This window comes from Lutra lutra, chromosome 18 (genome assembly GCF_902655055.1).
Source record: "Lutra lutra chromosome 18, mLutLut1.2, whole genome shotgun sequence".
NCBI lineage: Eukaryota > Metazoa > Chordata > Mammalia > Carnivora > Mustelidae > Lutra > Lutra lutra.
The window spans coordinates 1,013,989-1,036,595 of NC_062295.1; the positions used below are offsets into that span (position 1 = coordinate 1,013,989).

A 22,607-nucleotide genomic window follows, 5' to 3' on the forward strand; every position below is an offset into this window, starting at 1 on the left:
GTCTGAGATATAAGTCTCTGTTCCTAACCACACCTTCATTCAAAGCAGCTTCCATTTCTCTTCTTCCCAGTGTGGGAGGCAGGAGCAGTGTCCACCAGGGCAGATGGGACTGAGGGCCCTGTGGGGTGGGCGAGCAGGGAAGAGTCGGGTGTTGGAAGGAGGAGAGAGCAGAGACTGGGGCAGGGAAGGAGCCGCGCGCTCAGGAGCTGGGCGGGCTCTTCTCCCACGCCCGCCTCTGGATCACTTGGCTCAGTCGGCTCTCTGAACTGCGAACACAGATGCCCAGTGGACCTTTCCGGGATGGTGGACAGTGTCTCCGTATCCACTGTTCTGTGCCGTCGCTTGTGAGACTGAGGACATGAGTTCTCCCTTACTTCACGCTTGGTTAAGTTGTGTATACGTGGCCCCACATGGGCAGACAATGGTCCAGGCTGTCCTGGGGGGGCAGGGGTGAATCTCCACATTCCTAGAGAAGGACACATCCTGGTGCTGGGCACAGGACCACCTCTTACCTTTCCTTGGTGTCTGGCCCCAGGGGAAACTGAGTTTGATGGCATAGATGGGGCCATGAGGTAATAAAGCAGCTGACTGTCCAGACCAGGGGAAGGAGTCCTGGGAGAGGACATTTGTCTCGTCCTTGGGGTTTGGGGGGGAAGGCTGGGGAGGAAGGCTGAGCCACTGGAGGAGCCTAGAACGGTTGCACAGGATGGGGACCTGGGCTGCCTGTAGGCGGCAGGCTGAGGACTGGGATGGTGGTGCTGTGGGAGGGGAGGGGAGAGAGGGCTGTAGCGCTCCGGCAGTCAGGAGAGGGGGCTACACCAGAGCCAGACCCCATGAAAGAGGTGGGACTGGTTTTGGGGGACCTGTGGAGTCTGGAGCCAGGCTCCACACGGGGCCACGTGGGAGGAGGAGCCATACCCTCCCACGTATCCTGCAGGCCCCAATTTTGGGGGGGTGCCCCACAGCCAGTGAAACCAGCTCTGGAGCCAGGAACTGGGGTGAGGAAGGGGCCTCTCCCAGGCCTCTCCTGTGTGAGCCTGAGCCCATGCCTCAGTTTCCCCATCTTAGCCCCCAGTGGGCACACAGCCTGGGTAAATAGGGACAGGCAAGGGAAGGGAGGGAACCTGTCCCCCCCAGCAGGTTTTACTGGGGAAACACAGGGATAAATCCTCTCTCCCGAGAATGAGTCCCGAGCCACTGGCTTCCCCAGCGACACTCGGAAATGCCTGCTTGCTCCCGGGACGCTGTCCAAGTTTAAACAAGAGCTTTTTTAGATGCGTCCCAAAGCCCGGCTGGGGCAGGCGGCCTGCTACCAGGCATCTGCGACCTGGGCATGTCCCCCTACTCCCCCACCCAGAACTGAGGCCATTGGCCGTGTGGTCCCCACACCCCCCCACGTCCCCTTCCTTGTCCGTCCTTCAGGTCCCCCTGCCTTACTGTGGACCCCAAAGGTCCCCCAGCCAGTCACCCAGCACTTCATTCCAGGGCTGAGCATCAGGGAACTGGGAGAAAGGGTGACAGGCTCACGAGCCTGGGGAGTGTCCCCAGGGCCTCCAGTCTCAGCAGAGCGATGTCCGCGCCCCCCTCGGCAGACAGGCTCTTGTTGAACCTGGGGTGACGGATGATCTCAGCCACCCTGTGCAGCTGGTCGTGGTTGTAGAGTCTCAGCTGCCCGACCTGGACCCTGAAGGCTCCAACCTCCAGGTCTTCCCTGGGGGGGCAGAGAGCTGGGCTTCTCAGGGCAGGCTGGGGGCTCTCAGAGCTGGGGGGCCCCAGGGAGCCTGCCTCCCACGGGGGGACCCTGTACATGCACACGCATGTGTGCACACACCCCCAGCCACGGGGATGGGGAAGGCAGGACTCTTGGCTCCAGGCAATGGGCAGCGGTCAGCACCCACTGGGGGTGGCTGAGGGGCCCCCACAGATGTGCTGCCACAGGCTGTGCCTCAGGCTGTAGAACCTCGGGCTGACTGGCCACAGGTCCTGCCTGCCTGCCACGTCGCAGCCCCCCTGATGCCCACCAGCTCACGCCCCGGGCTGGAGTCTGCGGAAACAAGTGGTGGGGCCATCAGGGACCCAGACCATGACCTTCCCAGAGCTCAGGAAGGGACAAGGCAAGCTTTTCCCTAAGGGAATGGGGACCGTCCCCGTTCTTCCTGGTTGAGTCCCAGGAGCCCTGAGCACATTGGAGGGGATTGGGACTCACCAGGGGTCATGGGCACAGAGCCCCCCCAGCCCGGGGATGGTCAGAAACAGCCGCCACAGCATCTGCAGGGGGCCCGGCGGGGGAGAGCTCAGGCCCAGCACCAGCTTTCTCTGTGACGGTTCCTTCCAGGGCCGTCCCTCCAGGGCCCCCATTCATCCTAATAACACAGGAAGTGGCCACGGCAGGCTAGGCTTCTCGGGGGCTGCAGCCCAACAGGCCTTCTTCCATGGAGCCGGTGGTGACAGGGCACAGGGCTGGACCCTGTGCCGGCGGAGGAGGAAACCTGCCGGGGCCACCCTGTGACAGTGGGTCCCATCACAAAGGACACGGTCATGACCTTGATGTCTGCAAAGAGTGAGAATTTGGTGGGAAGCCCCCCCGCCCCGCCCTGGGTGCTGCCTGAGGGAGTGCTTCAGGCTGAGACCGAGAACTTGAAGCTATTCTGCCCTCTGCTCGGTGTTGCCCCGCGGCCCACAGTCCTACTTCCTCCGTCCCAGTCACTCGGGGCAGTGGGGGTGGGGTGCCCTGAGCAGACGAGCACACGCCATGCCTGGCTTCCCTTCGGACATCGAGGCTAAGCCGGGACATTTCCGGGGATGGGTGGAATTCCCGGATCCCTCTCAGTGGGGACCGTTGCCTCTGTCTGGGACTCACGGGCGGCACCCAAGCCGGGCTCGAACATCCTACCAAGTTGTGCTTTGTATTTCTTTCATGGAGAGTGTTTTGGCCTCCCGTGCTCACCCAAGAGAGGGGAAGTGGGGGGGTGCCCAGGGCCTGGGGTCCTCGGCCTTCCAGGAAACTTGCCTGAGGCCCCCTGGGAGACCCACGCTCCGCTGGCCTCAGCCGCTCCCTGAGGCCCCCACAGGGTCTCAAGAAGAGATTAGGCAATGGGGCAGTGACCCCCCAGGCCCCTGGTCCAGCCAGAGCCACGGAGCCCCCTGCCCCAGGGAGGACCAAGAGATGCCGGGACGCCCACACAGCCCAGAAGAAGGGGGAGAGCCCCAGTCCCAACCTCTGGGCGGGAGACAGGATCTGCTTTCTTCTCTGCTCATGCTGGCTTTCGATAAGTAGGGTCAGGGCACGCAGCATGGTGTGGGGTGCTGGAAGGCCCCAGGGCAGGGCAGGGAGGGCACTGGGGTGATGGGCCCACTCCCGTCCTCTGTCAGGCCCTGGCTCTCCGCTCCCTTCAGCAGGGGCCCCCAGAACGGGGCAGGAGGCTCCGCAAAGGCCTTGGGCCTATGGCCTACAGGTGCCCCGGGGTGGGGGGGGGTATGGGGGGCCTGGCACAGGTGCGCCAGATGCAGAGCCTAGAAATGCAAACAGGATCTTCCCTCAGAATGGGGGCATCTCTGGAGGAGCCCCCTGGAAAGCCCCAGTTTGAGCCCCAGGGACACACTGGGAATGTGGAAACAAACACACAGCCCTCGAGGAGGCCGTGATCCTGGGGGTGGGTGATCAGCCCTGGCACGCTCCTGTCCTCTCCGAGAGGCTGAGGGAGGCCAGGGGCCGTGCGTGGGTGGGCAGGCCAGCACAGAGACCGACGCACGCGTGTGTGCGCGCACGCCATTCTGCGTGTCATTCAAGGTGAACACAAGTCATTAAGAACCCAGCAAGCCTCCCTTTAAAAGCCACAGGACTATATCCTCAGGAAAGGTCCCAGGCATAGCAAAGCTTTGCCTCCCTTTGAAACAGTTTAGATAAAACTCTTAAAGGAAAATGTTGCAAGAGAGATATCCAGCAAAAGAAACCAAGTATCATCACAAAGGTTACTGTTATCTTTTTTTAAAAGATAGTATCAAAGTCAAAGAGAAGCTAGAGCCAGGGCAACCCAGGTCCAACCGTCCAGATGATACCGACCTGGTGACAGAATTAGGAAAGTCAGACCAGGAGGCAGGAGGCACGGACGCAGTCTTCCCTTCCCGTGGACACCTGTTCTAGAAAGGGAGAAAAAATGAAAAAAAGAAACAGGGATAGTGGAACAATATAAAATAATAAATCAAGGTGGTAGGAATCAGCCTGAGAATATTGGTGATAGCAATAAACCCAGAGCAAGCGAACTTACCGGTAAAGACGTCCGTACCGAAGGTGGATGTACACCGCTTGCAAGACAGAACCGAAAGCCGAAGGGAAGAGGGTAGAAAGAGATACTGCAGGCAAATGCCAAGCAAAAGATAGCATGATTCATTAAAATGCTTTTTTGATAAGTTGGATTTTGTCAAAATTCAGAATACGCTCATCCAAAAACACTCCAAGGAAACGGGAGAGCTCGGAAGTTGCGGGCGGGGAGAAAACATTTGCAGAAGATAAAATACTTGTACCCAGAACGCGTAAGGGATTGTCCACACCATAATGAGGAAGCAGAAAGCCAAGTAAAGAAATCCTGAAAAGATGGGAACACTCCCCAGAAGGAACCACGCACCGGCAGACGGGCGTGGGAGACAGTGCCGGCCGTCGTTCGGCATTAGGAAGAGGCAGAGTAAGACATGCACAGCCCTGAACGCGGGATCGGGGAAAAAAAACGCGGGAAGCGGAAGGCCGGGGAGAGCTAAGTGTCACGGGCCGCACTGGGAGTGGCGGAGACGGAGGCTGCGGCCCAGAGAGACCCGGATGGGAACAGCGGATCCGCTTCCAGCCGGAATGCCGGAGACCCGAGAGGGCGCCAACAGTCTGCAGCAGGGCGGGGGTGGGGGGGTGGGTCGTGTATAAACCAAGACAAAACAAAACAATAAAACTGCAGGCGAGTCAAGGCGATGGCGATGTGGTCTGTGAGGGCCAACTGCCAACGCCGTGTGGTCCCATGAGCGGGACCTTCTGGAAAAGGTAGAATTACAGGCGGAAAACACATCATGAACCACCAGAGGCTGCGAGACAGGGGTCTCAGGCACGAGGGGGCACAGGGGGTCTGGAATGGGGGGACTGATCCCTGACCGTGCGTGTTTGTCACAACTCAGGTCCACATGCTCAAGGAGCTGGATTTTACCTCCTAAACCTGATCCTAGAGCGGAAGCCCGGAAGTAACAGGTGTGGAAATCATCATGAAAGTGGGACCATTATAGCTATTTTGTTAAAAAGGAAAAAAGGCACCAGACACCGATATTTTAAAGATGGGTTCTGTCAAAATTTTAAGCCATTTGTCAGCCCGGTTTAAAACAAGATCTTCCTCCCAAAAGGAAAGAGTGAAACCCACACACCTTGTCCTAAGACGCCACTGTGAGGCTAGCGTCACCCCCAGACCATTCATTCTAAGAAAGAACAATGGAGGGGCACCTGGACAGCTCCTTCGGTTCAAGCGTTCGGCTTTTGATCTCAGCTCAGGTCTTGATCTCAGGGTCGTGAGTTCAAGCCCCACGGGGAGACGTCACCACAAATGGATCATGATTAGAAGTATCTTCTATGAAATTTTAAAAAATTAGCCAAGAGGGAGTATGGCCTTCACTTTTATTTAATATTGCATTGAAGTTATAGCTAGTGTAACGAGAAATGGAAAAGAAAAAAAAAAGCCCGGCATTCTTATGTACCACCAGCAAAGCCCTGGCCGTTCCAATGAGGAGATGCCGCTTCCACATTTGTAGGAGTCTGTCTGCTCAAAGGGGTACCAGAATCCAAAAAAGGAAATTATGAAAATTATTAGGATCTTTTTTCCTAATTTTTTTTAAAGATTTTATTTATTTGACAGAGAACGCAAGTAGGCAGAGAGGCAGGCAGAGAGAGAGAGAGAGAGAAGCAGGCTCTGCACTGAGCAGAGAGCCCGATGAGGGGCCCGATCCCAGGACCCTGGGACCACGACCTGAGCTGAAGGCAGAGGCTTCAACCCACTGAGCCACCCAGGCGCCCCCCTAATTTTTTTTATCATGGTAAAATACACATACATATATCTTAGGGGCGCCTGGGTGGCTTGGACGGTGAAGGGTTCGACTCAATCTCGGCTCAGGTCACGATCTCAGGGTCCTGGGATCAAGCCCTGTGTGGGGCGCCGAGCTCAGTCGGGGGTCTGCTTGGGATTCTCCCTCTGCCCCTCCCCCTGCTCCCTCTCTCTCTCTCAAATAAGTAAATAAATTGTGTGTGTGTGTGTGTGTATCTTAGACATTTTAAGTACACAGTTCTGTGGCATTTAATCTATTCATAATGTACAGCCGTCCCCACCATCCACTTCCAGAACTTTCTTGTCTCACAGAACTGAAGCTGTGTCCACATTACACAGCGCCCCTCCCCCGGTGCCCAGTTCCCGCCATCTGCTCTCCGTGTCTGTGGATTTGATGACTCCAGGGACCTCGGAGAAGTGGGAAAGTGAAACATCTGTAACTTTAAGGCCGCGTCTGCTTCATTTCGTGTTGAAATTAGAACAGGCACGTCCTCCGGGTTCATCATGCTGGAACAGGTGTCAGAACCCCCTTCCCCAGGCAGCATCCCTGTCCCCTGCGTGGATGGACCGCGTCGTGCGTACCGTTCCCCTGGCAGTGGGAGCTCCGCTCGCTCCCACCTATCAGCACCTGCGGACGTGCTCCTACAAAAGTGGGGCCGCTCCTGGGATAGACTTTTGAGGAGACCAAAACCGATGAGGGCTCTGCCGTGGCTGGAAGGACAGTATGTCACCGAGACGTTAGTGCCTCTAGATTCTACGTGATTTCCGATGCCAATCCCAGGGGGGCCTTTTGATGGACTTTGGTGAGATTTCCGGGAAGTACTACCGAACGCTCCGGGGCTACCAGTCTCACGGGCACTTCTGAAGGAGAGCAGGAGGGAGGGGGAGAGTGGGAGCGGAGGGACGCCCTTACTGCACATGGCGGGGCCAAGCTTCCTTCTGCATCAGCCCATCACACTGACTCTGGGTGGTGGTGTCCACACTGGGCCAAGCGTCATGGGGATCGCCTGCTGCGTTCTAAGTTGGCATCACCACTGTGAAGCCGAGCACATCGTTGTATCCCTCTGAGCGCCGGTTTCCCCACCGGAGACCTGGCAGATCTCCTGGGCTGCAGCTGGTGGACGGTGCTGAGTTTCTCCCCCTCCTGGCTCCAAGGCTGATTACTGGTCCGTCAGTCAATCAAAAAACATTTACTGAGCCCAGCCCTGTGCCAGGCACAGGGCCGTGAGAGCACCAGGAACAAAAGGGACAGAGGGTCTGCCCCAGTCTGGGTTGGAGGATGTGATCTTTTGAGACAATGCAGGAACTGAGCGGGGACGAATGGGGTGGGGGTGACTTAGGCTCCGTCGCAGGGAAGGTGTCTGGGAAGGTTGGGCGTCGGGCAAGTCCCTGGAGGGTTGTGGTAAAGAACCCCGAGCTTGGGGCGCCTGGGGGGTCCGTCGGTTGAGTGTCTGCCTTCGGCTCAGGTCGTGATCCCAGGGTCCTGGGATGGAGCCCCACATCGGGCTCTGCTCATCCGAGAGCCTGCTTCTCCCTCTGCTGGTGGCTCCCCCTGCTTGCTCTCTCTCTCACTGACAAACAAAATCTTTAAAAACAAAAGAACCCCATTCTTGACTCCCAGAGTGGGGATCTTCGGCACCCCCATCTCCCTCCTCTCCTATTTGCCGTCACCGGTTCTCCTCAGGACAAAGGGACACCCTTGGGGACAGGAGGCTTGCACCTGGAGGTGAGGACATTGGTGTTCCCTCCGAGGACCGAGGCGGCCTGGGGTGCCTGACTGAAGGCGGAGGGAAGCTGGCCTTGGGGGGAGTCTCACGCCCACGGGCCGGGGAGAATTGCCCCAGCGGCGGGTCGGAGCAGCCGGCGGGGACGGCAGGGACGGCAGGGATGGCAGTCTCAGCGGACGTTCTGGAATGCTTTACCCTGCCTAGGATGTGTTCGAAGTGCCCCAGCTAGACATGAGAGTCCCCGAAAATGCTGAGCGTGGGTTTTCCACCAACAGGTTCACATGACATGTGAAACAGTCCCCCGGTTTGCGTCCTCCGGCGGCCCCCACCCAACACTCCGCCCGGCTCACCCCTGCGGGCCAGCAGGACCCCAGGCGGCGCTGGGGTGAAGAGCAGCCCGCACCAGCTGCCCTGCCTCCGAGTCTGATGTCACCCCAGCCGCTCACCCAGCACATCTTCCTCCAGGGAACCCTCAGGGAGGCCGCCGGGAGGGACACCAGGTTGACAACCTAAGAGAGAGCCGGCGGGGGGGGGGGGGGGCTCCAGTCTCAGCAGGGCGATGTCCGCGCCCCCCGCGGTCAGCCTGAGGCCCTACAGCACGTCCGCAAGCCCCGGGGCTTCCTGCGCACCCACGAACCGCATGTGTTGGTTTCTGGGAGTTTGGCAGTTCAAATCAATTTCTCATTTAAAACACGAGGGGTTCCTGGCGGACTCCGCTGGTGGATCACAGGACTCTTGACCTCAGGGTCCTGAGGCCCCTGGGTCTGCGGTGGTCCCATAAGTGACCAGTCCTGCAGCCCACTTGCTGGCACTTGGCCGATGGGCCACTAAGGGCCGGGCTGACTCCGTGTCCACCGGCTGGGGTGATACCGTGGACACCTGCGGGTGTTAGGGAGACAAGGTGGTGAAGGACAAGGGGCTGGGAGGCTGGGCCTTCATGGCACGTGGCTCCCTGCAGCCCCTTCTGGGATCCCCGGGGTGGGTGGGCTGTGATGCCAGGGTTTTGGACAGGGCGTTTCTGGACCAGACCTCAGGAACTGGAAACTTGCTCTGGGCAGGCAAGTCCCTCCGCCGCATCCCACCTGGACTCTGGACCACAGTCGGAGGGCAGACAGGGGTCCTAGGTCTTCTCAGGGGAAGAAACCCAGGTTCGCGGAGTGTGGGTGACCCACCAAGGTCCCAGCTCCTCAGTTGCTGAGGCAAAATCTTCCCAGGGAGGCTGTGGGTCTTGCTGCAGACACTGGCACAGGAGCCCGGACACCGGCGAGCGGGTCCACGTCCTGGAGGCAGACGGGCGTCCAACCTTCAGGGGCCGGGTGGCCCAACCCCGAACACTGCAGGACAGACTGCAAGAAAGGGACGGAGGGTCCAGCTCCAGCCGGGATGAGCCCCCCCAGTGCAGTCCCTTTAGCTGCTGGATTTCTCTCCCTGAGGCTGAGAACTCCGGCTAGGGAAGGCCAGTGCCACCTGGGACCTGGGGATGCCCATGGATCTCGCCTGACCCGCCCGCCCTACCCGGTACCTTCCACAAGGTCTGGTTCTGGAGAGTTGGCTCCAAAGGGATGGCGAGACTCCCCCAGAGAACTGAGGCCACTCTCTCCCTTCCCCACCATCTGTCCAGGGGACAGAACTGCCCCCAGGGAAGGTGGCCATGGCTCAGGGCAGGGGGAGGACACCATGTGGCGGGAATCTTCAGGTCCCGGGCAGGGGCTGGTGGGAAGGAGAGTGTGGACCTGCGACCCTCCCAAGCCAGTGTGTGCCCCGCAGCCCCAGCCTCGCTGAGCAGTCCCCAGATCAGCCACAGAATGACACCCTCCTGACCCTGAAGGCCCTTGGAGGTGGGTCGCCATGCAATGACAGGCAAAGACCCCATTAGCTTGGGCGGTCCGCCTGGTGGCCATGGCCTGAAGCACCGAGACCCCCAAGACCGGCGGTTGCCCTGAGACGCCCCGACCCTGGGCCCCCGGCCCCACCCGCACAGCCCTCGCGGGGGTCCGCCCCGGGGAGGCGGGCGCAGGGCTGACTTGCTCTCGGCCATCCCACGGCCAGCCGGCACCTGCTCCCGGAGCGGGTGGCACTCACCGAAGGGGGCCAGGACTCCTGGAGCCACCTTGCCGGGCTTCACGTGACCTGCAGTTCCCCCGGAGCCCACCGGAGGGCAGCCAGGAGCCCACCCAGGAAGGGGGCGGGGCCGGCTAATTAGAAGAACCTGGCGGGGTTAGGGGTCCGGCTCCCTTCCGCAGCGGCGGACAGGAGCCCCTCCAGACACCCGCGGACCCCAGCCTGGGCAGAGCCGCTCAGCCAGTTGTGACATTTCAGGGACCTCCTAAACCCCTGGTCAGGACTGTGTGTGTGGGTGTGCTCAGCGGCCCCAGGTCACGTAAACCCACCGCCTCTTGGAGGGTGGCACGTTTAAAAAATATTTTCACACGGAATCACCAGATGCGTCCCCTGGGGCTTGAACTGGAAATATCCAGACCGGAGGGGCGGGGGGAGGGTCTCCTCGCCAATGATGCCTTCATTCTTTCCTTCCGGGGGGAACGCCCCATTTGCAAACCTTCCTTCCCGGGGAACACCCCATTTGCATACTGAGGCTTTATGTTCAGCTGCACCGGTGACAGGTCCCGTGGGGGACCTCCTGCCCAGAACACTGGGGTCCCTGGGGGGCTGTTGGAAGCTCCCAGCTTGAGAGGAAGCTGCCGGGGTCCCCCGGAGGCTGGCGCTGGGGTTTTCCGCTGGCCCTGGGCTGGCTCGGCCTGGAGCACCTCCCCTCCCGCGGGCTCACGCTCCTGCTTCAGTCGGGACTCGGGGGGCCGGGGGGTGGGGCTGGGGGGGTTCCCTGGTCTCAGCCTGAGCAGGGGCTGGCGGTGGCCCCAGACAGCAGGTGTTCAAACTGCACCACGAGGAAAGGAAAACAGAGTTAATGGGCGCCTGGGTGGCTCAGTTGGTTAAGCGACTGCCTTCAGCTCAGGTCATGATCCTGGAGTCCTGGGATCGAGTCCCGCATCAGGCTCCCAGCTCCACGGGGAGTCTGCTTCTCCCTCTGACCTTCTCCTCGCTCATGCTCTCTCTCACTGTCTCTCTCTCTCTCTCAAATAAATAAATAAAATGTTTAAAAAAAAAAAGAAAACAGAGTTAATGAAAACCTAAGAAGTTTCACTAGAGAAATAAAAATCAAAGAGGACGAGAGGCTATACTCATTAAAAACACTTTTTCTTCCCCAGAACTCATGCCTGATTTTCTTTCCCCTCATCTCTCCTTTGCCAGTTGATGCCGCTGGGAGGGTCGTCTGTGCCTTGCAGGTGTCCCTCTCTGATCCCAGTATCGTATGTGCTTGTCCGTCTTCAAAACCTGATTTTATCTTAAGCCGCCTCGAACCCAGCAGGCCGCAGGCCACGTGCCCGCAGGAGCACTGCTCGTCGGGAGCCGCTGTGAGCCGGAGGACACCGGGGTCAGGGGCTGCTGCTAGAGACCCAGCAACACGTGGCTGGTGGACCTCGAGGTGAAAACAGCCCAGCTCCAGGGGGACAGAGGGGCCCTGGTATGCGGACTGGCCGCCAACGCTGGCTCTGAAGGTGGACTGAGGTGCCCCACGCCGGGGAGCACCGGTGGCTCGAGAAGCTGGAGACCACCAGGAACGAGGTCCGCTCTAGAACCTTCCACACCTCTCTCTGGTGAGAGCCTGGGGCTCCCCGGTGAGGACCGGGAGGTGGACAGGGTGCCCCGTGATGGGGGCCTGTGTGGGCGGCCTCGGTGGGTGTGCTGGCTCGAGTGCGGGGTGGGCCGCCATGCGGGACCGGGGCAGCTGTCCCTCAGAGACCGAGGGAGAGGGTTGGCCAGCAGGCAGAAGGGAGGCAGGAGGGTCACCTGCCCTCTCTCCAGAAGTCTCCGCTGACACGCATCCTGTGGCCGAGGGAGGGTGAGTCAGAGCCGGCTCCAAAAGCTCCCACTCTGAAGCGACAGGCCTTGCTTCGGTTCCCCCCGGGGTGCGGACAAGTCATGGGGCCAAACCTGGTTTCCACGGGGCAGGGGTGCAGAACTCATTCTGGGGGGACGCTGCAGCTGCAGCACATCTCCCCACCCATGAGCCAAGAAAGGAATGGCATCGTGGGGGTGAGGGAAGGCAGCCCAGGATGGAGAAGGCCCTTCCCTGTGCTCCTGGGCCCACAGTGGCCTCCGGGATGGGGGTGCGTGGCGGTCACTGCGGGAGACCTGGCCCCAAGGCCCACAGCCAGGTTGGGCACAAGGCCGGCCACCCGAGGTCACTACACTCTCCAGTTGCCCCTAACTGTCCTACTGGTGGTCCCTGCCTCCTCCCCCATGTCCCTGGAGCAGGGAGAGAGAGAAAGGAAGGGAAACCAGGAGGTGGCCCACCTCTGTGGCCTTCCTTCCACTGGGGCAGCCTCTGGAAGCCCCAGAGAGGAAGAGGAAAAGGGTGGATCCCAGTCTTGAGGCCTCTTAGCATCCCCAGTCCCTGTCCAGGTGTCACTGCTGAAATCTGTCCCCATGTCCCCACACACCACAGCCCACCTGCAGATGTGGCTCTGGGCTCAGGCCCCGCTGCCCTGGGAGGGTCCCCACTGGATCCCCGCTCTGCCCAGCTTGGGGGCAGCTGCGCGGCCATCCCCCAAAGCACCAGGCTTCCCAGGAGCGCTTGGAGGGCAGGGTGTGTGTTGGTCTGACCGGGTGCTGGGCGGGGAGGGCGCCGGTGCGGAGTGGGCACTCCGTTTACACCTCCCCCCCCAACACAAGACGGCCCGCTGGTGAGGGCACGCAGCTGCAGGACGAGGCAGAGAGCACTGCTCCTGGAGGGTCCCGACCCCGAGCGCCCCAGACCCCACGCCCGCTTCCCGGCTCTGCGTCTCCTCCGCAGACGGGCTCCGATGTGTGGTGAAGGCCTGGGATTTGGGGGCGCCTGGTGGCTCAGTCGTTATGCCTCTGCCTTCAGCTCAGGTCATGATCACAGGGTCGTGGAATCGAGTCCTATGTTGGGCTCCCTGTTCCACATGGAGTCTGTCTCTCCCTCTGTCCCTCCCCGAGTTTGTGCGTTCTCTCTTTCTCTTAAATAAAGAAATGATACCTTTAACTAAACAAAGTCTCGCACTTAACACCCGGCACAAGCAGCAGGGGCCTTTGGCCTGTCCCTCTGCGCCTTGGTTCCTGCAGTGGGAGGAGGACGGGAACACCAGAGCCATGCGGACGAGACCGCAGCACAGCTCGGACCAGAAGCGCGGTGAGAACCGTGGGGCGAAGATGCACCTGGGCCCCCTTCAGCCCACTCCCTATGGACCTTCCGGCAAGGGTTTCGCGGGCTCACTCCTCCCTCAAACACTCCCCGCGGAGCCAGCCTCGGTCAGGTCCTAGGCACCGCGAATATGACGCGACAGAGAGACGAACGTCCCTGGGCTCCCGGGCTGTGGCAAGGCTAGTGCGGAGATGGACCCTGAGCGAGATCGACAGGAGTGTGCAGCGGGGCCAGCGGCCTAGCCTCTACCTGTGCCTGCAAAAGCTTGGCCAGTGCGGGGTCAGCTCCAAAATCGCCTTCCACCGAGCGAGTGCCCACCCCCCGCCAAGCCCGCACGCACCTGCACACACGCGCGCGCACCTGCTCACAACCTCACACCCGCGCACACACGCACCCGCACACCTGCTCGCACCTGCACACACGTGCAAACACCCGCTCGCCCACTCGCACTTGCACACAGCCGCGCACACCCTCACGCACCTGCTCGCACCCGCGCACACCAGCTCACAAACGGAAGCGGCTTCTGGAGCCCCTCGAGGCCGTCGGAGAAGCTCGAGTCCGCGGTGGATGGAGCTTGCAGCGCCCGCCGATCGCCACCCTGGGAGTCCCGGGAGCCCAGCCGCCGCGCACTGCAGCCAGGTGTTAGGGGACCTGGTCCCACCTGCAGCGCAGCTGGGCCACGCCCCTCCTGCCCCGACGCTCGGATCCTGCCGCCCCCGTGTGGCCACGAGGAGGTACTGCAAGCCCGTTGTTTAAGTCGTAACAGGTCAGTGTGCGCGCAGTCAGGGAGCAGAGGTCAGTACATGAGGGTCAGGGGGCGTAGGTCATGACGTCAACGTCGGTACGTGCAGGTCAGGGCATCCGTCATGAGGACGACGTCAGTACATGCAGGTGACGGGGCGCAGGTCATGACGACGACTTCAGTGCGTGCAGGTCAGGGGCGCGGGTCATGACGTCGACGTCAGTACGTGCAGATCAGGGCGTACGTCATGACGACGACGTCAGTACGTGCAGGTCAAGGTGCGTAGGTCATGACGCCAACGTCAGTACGTGCAGGTCAGTGCGTACGTCACGTGCAGGTCAGGGCATCCATCACGAGGACGACGTCAGTACGCGCAGGTCAGGGGCGCGGGTCACGACGCCAACGTCAGGACATGCAGGTCAGGGGCGTACGTCATGACGACGTCAGTACGCGCAGGTCAGGGGCGCGGGTCATGAAGCCGACGGCAGTACGGGCTGGTCAGGGGGCGCAGGTCAAGGACGCAGGTCGGGGCGCGGAGGCCAGGGCGCTCCGGTGTCCTGGCGCAGAGCACAGGAGAGCAGGTTAGGGCGCTCAGGGAGCTGAGGTCAGCGCCCCGCGTCCCGGTGGAAGCCTGTCCCATGTCCCCACACGCCACAGCCCACCCGCTGACGCGGCTCTGGGCTCAGGCCCCGCTGCCCTGGGAGGGTCCCCACTGGATCCCCGCTCTGCCCAGCTTGGGGGCAGCTGCGCGGCCGTCCCCCAAAGCACCAGGCTTCCCAGGGGCGCTTGGAGGGCAGGGTGTGTGTTGGTCTGACCGGGCGCTGGGCGGGGAGGGCGCCGGTGCGGAATGGGCACTCCGTGTGCGCCCCCCACCCCCCAACACAAGACGGCCCGCTGGTGAGGGCGCGCGGCTGCAGGACGAGGCAGAGAGCACTGCTCCTGGAGGGTCCCGACCCCGAGCGCCCCATACCCCGCGCCCGCTTCCCGGCTCCGCGTCTCCTCCGCAGACGGGCTCCGATGTGCGGTGAAGGCCCGGGCAGAACCCGACGTCTGTGCGGCGCCAGCCGGAGTGCACGACGGGTCAGCCACAGAGACCTCACCCCGGAGTCAGCGCGGGAAAGCCAGGCTCGCTCCTGGACTGAGCCCCGCTGCTGTCCATCCAGGGCAGCCGAGACCTCTTCCGGCCCGCGCTTGGGGAGGGGCAGCGGGAGCGTCGGGTTTCCCACCTCCGGCTGCGAGAGGTAAAGGACACGCCCTTGGCAAAGCCTCTCCCCAGCTCCGGCGGAGTCCGTAAATCAGGGGCAGGGGGACATCCCAGGGAGGGCTGGACAGGGTCAGGCTGCAGACCACCGGGCTAGTCCCTGCACGCATCCGCGGATGCCTGGATGCCGGTGTCCGTGCTAGGTCAGATCAGCAGCCCCGGCCCGTGGAATGTGGCTGGTAACACTAGTCAGAAAGGAGGGACGGTGGGCAGGGCAGTGGTGGGCACCCACGGCCGACCTGCGGAGCGCTCCGCGGGTCCTCTACGCTGGCGGCGCCGTGGCTGTGGGCGGGAGGCACATCTGGTAAGACAGGCCTGCCGGGGCGTGATTCACCGAGGAAGCTCTTAGGATGCGGCGCTGCGGGGCATGTCGAGACCCCCCTTCCAGGCTGAAGGATGACTCAAACCTTGTCTCTCCTGCCTCTCCTGCCACACTTGATAACCCAGTTATCGAGCGACAACGCCTTCGTCACCTGCTGGTTTGGGGGCGCCCAGAGCACGAATCTGCTGCAGGTCCAGGCCAGCACCCGTGACCCGATGCCCAGGCTTGATGACTTGGCCCCGTGAAGGCCATGACTTATCAGGGTCTCACAGCCAGTCAGGGTAGGCTCGGCCCTAGATCTCTGTCTCTGTCTCTGCAGCTTGTGGCCCTTGCAGACTCCCCGAGTAGTCAGCACGCAGGGTCTCCGGGGCTGGGGCCCAGGCTGGGCCCTTTCCCCCATACCCCTTTCCCCCGTGCCACACCCCCACTCCAGCCAGCAGACCTGTCCCGATCCCAAGCCATGCAGGGGCCCTGCCGCAGCCTGGCGCCCAGCCTCGGGCATCTGGCGGTGGTAGGACGTTCCTGCTTCCTGCTGTGGGTCCCTCCTGCCTGGCTCCGGGAGCCCCTTCCTTCCTGGAGGACGTGGCAGTCCGTCAGCGGGGCTCCCCCAGTCCGAGCCCTCTCAGAGTACCCCCGTCTCAGAACCCCACACCCTGTGCCTGCTCTTGCCGCCTACTAAGCACCTGAACTGCGACCGGGACGAAAGGTGGCCCTGCCCAGGGGGGCCCCTCCGCCACCTGCCCACACTGCTGCCAGGAGCTACCCCACCCCGCCCCCGCCCCTTCTCGCTCCCACCGTAGGCCGCCAGAGGGCACCATCTAGACGGCAGCCCCAGGCTAGGCGCCGCTGGGCTGGACGCAGGCACGCAGTGACCATCAGGCACGCGAGCACCTTTCCAGGCCTCGGAGCCACGGGGAGGGTGTCTCGGTCTGCCCGGCTGGCCATCACAACAGGGGCCACAGCCTGCAGCTTAAGCAACAGACATTCCTCGGAGTCCTGGGGCGGGAATTCCGAGAACGGGGCCCTGGGGGGGTTAGGCCTTTCCTGGCCTGCAGACACCTTTCGCACAGAGAGAGATGCTGACATCCCTCTTCCTCTTCTCACCAGGATCAGGGGCTCACCCTGTGACCGCACTTAACCCTGATGTCCTGCGGAATGCCCTGCCTCCAAACGCAGTGGCACGGGGGGTCGGGACCTGAGCACATGGATTTGGGGGACACAGCTGAATCCCACGCAGAAGCTGTGAGAACCCAGCCGGGGCACACACGGCCTGACTGATCAGGGAACCGGGACCGGTGAGTGCCTCGGGGGCAGTGGGGTTAGCATCGGCTCCCCAGATTCTCCTGTCACGGGCCCTGCCCTGGGGAAACCCCACCCCGTGCCCCCTGGGCCCTGCCCCGCCTCCCCACCCCCAGTCTCCAACTCACCCTGGGTGGGCTTCTGTTTCCCCCTGTTTATCTCCGTCCCTGTCCTGTGAGACACTGGTCTCTGGTTTTCCTCCGCCAGCCAGTTCTCCAGGCTTACTTAGGTTACTTAGTAGCTGTTCCTTTTTTTTTTTTTAAGTAACCTCCACACCCAACGTGTGGCTCAGACTCGACCCCGAGATCGAGTCACATGCTCCACCGACTGAGCCATCCTGGAGCCCCAGAAATGGGGTCTTTTTAGTGCGTTGCATTGAGTGCCCTGGTCATCAGCTGCTAAACACCTCCAGCTGCTCCCGTCCAGAACCCAGACAGAACTCCCTCCCCGACCCTGTTCCCCCGCTCCCCAGCTGGTGGCTCTGGGCTCCAGGACCGGTTTCCTGTCCCCCCACCAGCCGGCACCCCGCAGCCCTGAGCTGGCGTCCTCAAGTTACCAGCAACCCCACTGGGTGGTCCTGACAAGATGTGAGTGGCTTTTGTGTCCTCATCATCGGCACAGTAAGGGTACGTGATAACATGATCGTTGGCCCCGTGACCAGTTCTCAAGCAAACGGGTCAGCGGCCTTGGGTGTGTGAACAGCGCCAGGAGGTACCAGGACACGGGCTTCCCGCAGAAGGAAGCTGCGCCTGCCAAGCCCACGGCCCCCACCGCCAGCCGCCCAGAACCACCGGCCTGGGCCTGTCTTTAGACATTTCGCACGCCTGGAATCCTACCCCGCGTGGCCTCCTGGCTTCTGTCCCTCCCCGAGCTGCAGGTTGGTCCCGGTGGCGGCGGGCGTCAGCGCTTCCCACCTCGTGTGGCCTCGCGGTTGTCGGTTGTCCAGTCCGGCGGCCGGGCTGCGGACCCGCATCTGCGCCCACGAAGGGGGGTGTGGCTCCCGCACTCTGCCTGGAGAATCCCGCAAGCACGTGCAGACCTCCCCTGGCAGTGCCCGGGTTCAGTTCTCTGGTGTGGATACGTCAGAGGGGAACGTCTGCGTCTTATAGGAAGGGGCTCTCAAGGCTAAACCCCAACAGGGCCACTCCAGTATCGCCCAGCCTCCCGCAGCCTTCACCCCACTGTTCTGCTTGGCTCTCCTCCATGGTGCACCCCTGCCCCCACGGCTCCGTGGGTCCCTCCACAGGACCCCAGCCACAAGCCCTAAGTGCTGGTGACCACGGCCATCCAACGCAGACCTTGCGCCCCAACACCGTGCTCCCTCCCCTGGGGAGCCCTGCCTCCTTGCACGTGAGGAGGCCCAGGTCTGCATCTCCGGGCGTGTCTTGTGGTACCCAGAACTCAAAGGGCCCCAAACTGGGCTCCTGCCCACCCCTGATCCCACAAACCTGCAGACCCCAGCATCCCCAGGGTGTTGCCATGGCCAGCTGCCCAGCCTCAAGGCTGGGTGGGGTCACCCTTGACTTGTCCTCTTCTTCCTGCTCTCAAGCACAAGTCCTAGGCCTTCCTCCACTGGTCAGACTCTCTATTTTTCCGCGAGCAGGCCGCCAAATTCCTCCCCCGATTCTGCCAGGAGCCAGGGAGCTGGTCTCCCGTGGGTCCCGCCCTCTCCAAACTGTTGTGCACACCCTGCGACCTACCAGTAGGTGGGGCTCCAGGTCCACCCCGTTCCTAAAACACTTCCCATCTCCCCCGCCCCCGCCCCATTGCGGGACGCCCTTCCCGATTCTCCTACCCTGGCCCTTCGGAATCACTTGGCACCTCATCCGGGACTGTGTCCCTTGCCATCATCCTCCAGACCCGCTCAGCACCTGCCAAGATGTTGCCTCCTCCAGGAAGACTGCCCTGACCAGTGAGAAAGCCCCGGGGCCCCTCCTTTCCCGCCCAGCCGTGAGAATCTCATGGTCTTTTAGGCCTCCTTTGCGGAGCCGTCTCTTCTCTGGCCTGTCAGCCCTGGAGGCACCTCAGGGCGTTGGGCTGAGCGCGTTCCCCGGAGAAGGCACACCTGTGGTGAGTCAGCCTGGGCCTGCCTGGTGGGAGCCAGCGGGCAGGCGCATGAGGGGGCGGACCTGGCTGTCAGGCTCTGGGAAGGCCGTGGTGGACAGGGCCCCCGGGAACGGGGAGCACAGGGGAGGTGGCACTCAGGCTGAGCCGCCCTCCCTGCCTCGGTTCTGGGCAGCGTGACTGTCCCTGAGCCCGTGCCCCTGCTCGGGGAGAGGCCGCCCGTGACTGAGAACCCAGCTGGGCTGCAGGCACGCATGTCCTTGGTCCTGAGCATCACCAGGGCCTGGCGCCCAGAACGTGGAGACGGGGTACCCAGAACGGGGTGTGGGCGTGCAACGATGGTGTCCTCACAGGATGCCCAGGTGGGGCACAGAGAACGTGTGTCCACAGACGGCTCTTGGGGTCCCAGGAGCTCGTTTTGAATACCGCGGAACCATGGTGTGAAGGAGGCTCCTGGATCCCAGTAAAACCTTCCTGACTCAGGTGAAGAGAAGGGCCGCCTTCGGGCCTCTGTGGTTACTGTCCTCTCTCTCTGAGCCCTGCCCCCACACGTCCAGCCCCAACAAGAAAGGACCTGTGGGCACGGAGTCTTGGCAGGTAACTGTATCTGCCTGCAAGCGAGGAGTCCGGCCGGCCTGCACTCCGTGTGCGGGGCTGCACAGCACGGGGGGGGTCGTCCCCAGCTGGGGTAGAAAGTCCCCTCTTCACACGCGCTAGTTACCTGGATGGGTGAGCTAAGACAGGAGCAGCCGAGTCCGAGGGTGCCCGTGACTCAGTGTGGGCCAGGGTCAGACCTGCCTCGCTGGCCACAGGACATGGAGCCGCGCTGGAGCACCCCCAGCCCGGTGGGTGTGTTGTTCCTGCCTTCTTCCTTCCGCGTATCTTGAATTCCTGCCCTACCTGGGTGCAGGTTGGGAGGCAGAGGGCCAGAAGGTTGTAACACGATGGGGAGGGCCTTCCAGGTGCTGAGGGAGGCAGCCAAGGGGCTGTGTTTAGAGCAGGGAGGAGGGGAGGTGGGGGGGTTCGCCTGGCTGTGGTGTGGGGGGTCTGGAGGCAGCAGGCTGGGGGTCTCCGTCTCCTGGTTTGGGGCAGTAGAAGACAGCTATGGTCAGGCCTGAGCTGCCCAGGGGCAAGGACCCACACTGGTGGTGGCTCTGGCCTTAGAATCCCTTCCTCGTTTTGATGTGGGGGCTCAGGCTGAGCGAGGGCTCTGGACATGGCGCCACAGGCGTTTGCACCTGCAGGCACGTGGAGCCAGCGCCCTCCACGGGGTGTCACACCGAGGGACAGCCCTCCGTCTCCAGCGATAGCAAACGTGTCTCATCTGAGAACAAGACAGCAACGGCCAACCTCCCCTTGGCCTCTGCTCGAAACACTGGGAAGGGATGAACACCCACGCGACCCCGTGCACCTGCCTCGTGGCCTTTTCCGTGGGTTTCAGGGAGCTGGGGGCCAAACTCTGTGGAGCCAGATTCCTTCTGCGCAGTAGTGGGGGACGCCTAGCCCCACCAACCAATCCCTTTATCCTCTGCTCCTCACGGCGCTCGTGACAATCAGGTATTTTCCACACTGGTCCCTCTGCTCTTCCCGGGCCGGGTCAGCGCCGAAGCAGAGACCCAGCTACCGAGAGGCATGTGCAGCAGGGGTTTGCCCGCTGCCCAGCCTGTTCTCGCCGTCTCCGGTAGGGGACAGTGGTGACTTGGTGGTTCACAGCAACGGGCATCTGATGACCATCTTCCTTTCTCTTTGGGGGCTGGAAGATGCCATCAAACCCACAGGTCACAGCACAGGCAGGCCAAGTCCCAAGACTTTGCTCTTTCTTCTGTTCTAATGTACACAACCACCCGGTGGGCAGGGATAAGTGAGCTTGGGAACCACGGACCAGATGTGGAAGGACACAACACCTTCATGTGGCCCAGGACCTGGCTTGGAACCACTAGAAGGTGCCTCTGTAGTCAGGCCAGGGGCCAAGGAGCCTGGAGCAGGCTGGGGGGTGGAGGGAGGGTCCGAGGGATGCCCCATCCCTTTGAGGAGCTTGCAAAGGCAGCCCCTTGAAGGTGGGTAGTAGGACCAGTGTCCCAGCTAGGTCACTACTACCTAGAACATCCCGGGAAAGTCTCAGTCCGACAAAGAGACCCCCCTCTTCCCCCACCCCGTAGAGACATGGGGTATGTCCTGGATGAAACTGGGAGGCCAAGGGACAGCAATACAGCAGAGCCAGGAGGAGGAAGTGGAAGACGCCAGCCTGGGGTGGAGGAGAGGGGGCTGCAGGGTCCTCCTGGTGATCCGCGTGCATTCCCCAGAGCCGGAAGACAAGGCTGCCATCCTCCTACAATGGGTCCCGAGGTCAGAAAGGCAGGTACGGCCCCACAGACCCAGCCCTGCCCTCTTGCAGGGAATCTTTTCTTCCTTAGTTTGCTTTGATGTGCAAAAGCTCTTAACATGGATGAAGCCCAATTTATCTGTTTTTTTCTTGACTTGCTGGTGGTTTTGGTGTCCTATCCGAGAAACGATTGGCAAATCCTGTTTTGTGAGGATTTCCCCCTGCGTTTTCTTCTATGTATTTCACAGTCTCAGCTCCGACATTTGGTCAGGTCTCTAATGTGGTTCTGTATGTGGTGTGAGGTAAGGGAGGTGAGGGGCAGCCCTGCGTGCGGACCTCCTCCAGGCCCGCAGCTGGCCTCCAGTGGGCACCCGGGGAGCAGAGGGTCCTGCCCCTTCTCCAGGCCACTCCCAGGGACACCACCCCCTCCTCGTGGGGTGGGGGTAGGACCTGCCTCGGCAGGCTGGCTTCCTCCCTTCTCTGGGTTTTACCCTCACTGACTCTGGACAAAGCCCTCACTCTCTCCAAGCCTCAGTTTTTCCTTTGTATCCAGGGAACTGGGCCCAGGCCAGTCGCATCTCTCCCACTGAAACTGCTGTGCTTAGAACACACAGCAGAGTCCCCAGCACCCAGAACTGTCTCATGACGTCCCGTCCAACTGCCCGGTCCAACCTCATCCCTGCCGCCCAGCCCCCGGCCACAGGGGCCTTTCCCTCCCGGTCCTGCCAGGATCTCCCCCAGCCTCCCCACAGCTGGGGCCTGGTCCTCCTTCAGAGACCTCCCTGACCACGGTGTCTGAACTAGGCATGTTCCTTAGCTGCGTGACAAGGCCCCGAATGCCTTGTGACTTTAAACAAGGCCCTTGTTATCTCATTTTCTGTACATCAGGAGCCCGGGTTCAGTGAGGCCCCTGCTCAGAGTCTCCGGCCCTCATCTGAGGCTCCAGGCCTTCCTGCAAACTCGCTGGTGGTTGGCAGCATTCAGCCTCCCCCGCCCCCCATCTAGTGAAAGCCTGAGGTCCCCACTTTCTTGCTGGCTGTCATGGGGCAGCATCCTCAGGTCCTAGAGTCCACCCCATTGTTCCCTGCGTGCCATGTGGCCCAGTCTACACCATGCCCTTGTGCTTCTTCAAGGCCAACGTCGGTGCTGGATACATGAGCGTGAGCTGACCGATGAAGGGACGGCCAGGAGGCCATCGCCGTGCATGTGTGTGCCGAGGTGGGAGCTCAAGGAGGCTTTGGGCTGAGGGTGCCAGGTGGGAGGTAGCCTTCTGCTCACCCCCTGCCCTCCAGCCTATCCTCCAGCTTATCTCCTCCAGCAGTCTTGACTCTCTTCCCAGCATCAGGGCCACTTTCCCCTACGAGGACAGTTCTTCCTGCTGGTTGGGACTTGGTAGCCACGGCCAAGGGGCCACACCTCCCCATCTCCAGGTATCCCCTTGCCACACATATGGACAGCTCCTGGTCTTATGTTTTCTTCTCCCTAACCTTCCATGGCTCCCCAAAGCCCATGGGGTCAGACCCAGGCCATGCGCATTGGTCAGCCTCCCCAAATTA

The 22,607-nt window shown here is 61.7% G+C and overlaps 1 protein-coding gene across 3 annotated transcripts; it reads left to right on the top strand.

Moving 5' to 3' along the window:
• The first annotated feature begins 17,186 nt into the window (after nucleotides 1-17,186).
• On the top strand, nucleotides 17,187-21,194 carry LOC125090218 (uncharacterized). 3 transcript variants are annotated; one of them, XR_007124242.1, is made up of 3 exons: nucleotides 17,187-18,734; nucleotides 19,082-19,211; nucleotides 20,414-21,194. XR_007124242.1 is itself a non-coding variant. In XM_047712756.1 (2 exons), the coding sequence occupies exons 1-2, from the start codon at nucleotides 17,868-17,870 to the stop codon at nucleotides 20,453-20,455; spliced, it is 909 nt and encodes a 302-aa protein (XP_047568712.1). In that variant the 5' UTR covers nucleotides 17,187-17,867; the 3' UTR covers nucleotides 20,456-21,194. The 3 variants fall into 3 exon arrangements, 2 of the variants coding, with proteins under 2 accessions (XP_047568712.1, XP_047568711.1); XM_047712756.1 differs by lacking the exon at nucleotides 19,082-19,211; XM_047712755.1 differs by lacking the exon at nucleotides 20,414-21,194 and having other exon boundaries at nucleotides 19,082-19,260.
• The last annotated feature ends 1,413 nt before the right edge of the window (nucleotides 21,195-22,607 follow it).

What these genes read in the sequence shown, in the direction of transcription:
- LOC125090218 (XM_047712755.1), top strand. Translation starts at nt 17,868, where the DNA reads ATGGTGCACCCCTGCCCCCACGGCTCCGTGGGTCCCTCCACAGGACCC. An exon ending in CCGGAGAAGGCACACCTGTG is followed by an intron (nt 18,735 to 19,081) that starts GTGAGTCAGCCT and finishes GTGTCCTCACAG; the next exon opens with GATGCCCAGGTGGGGCACAG.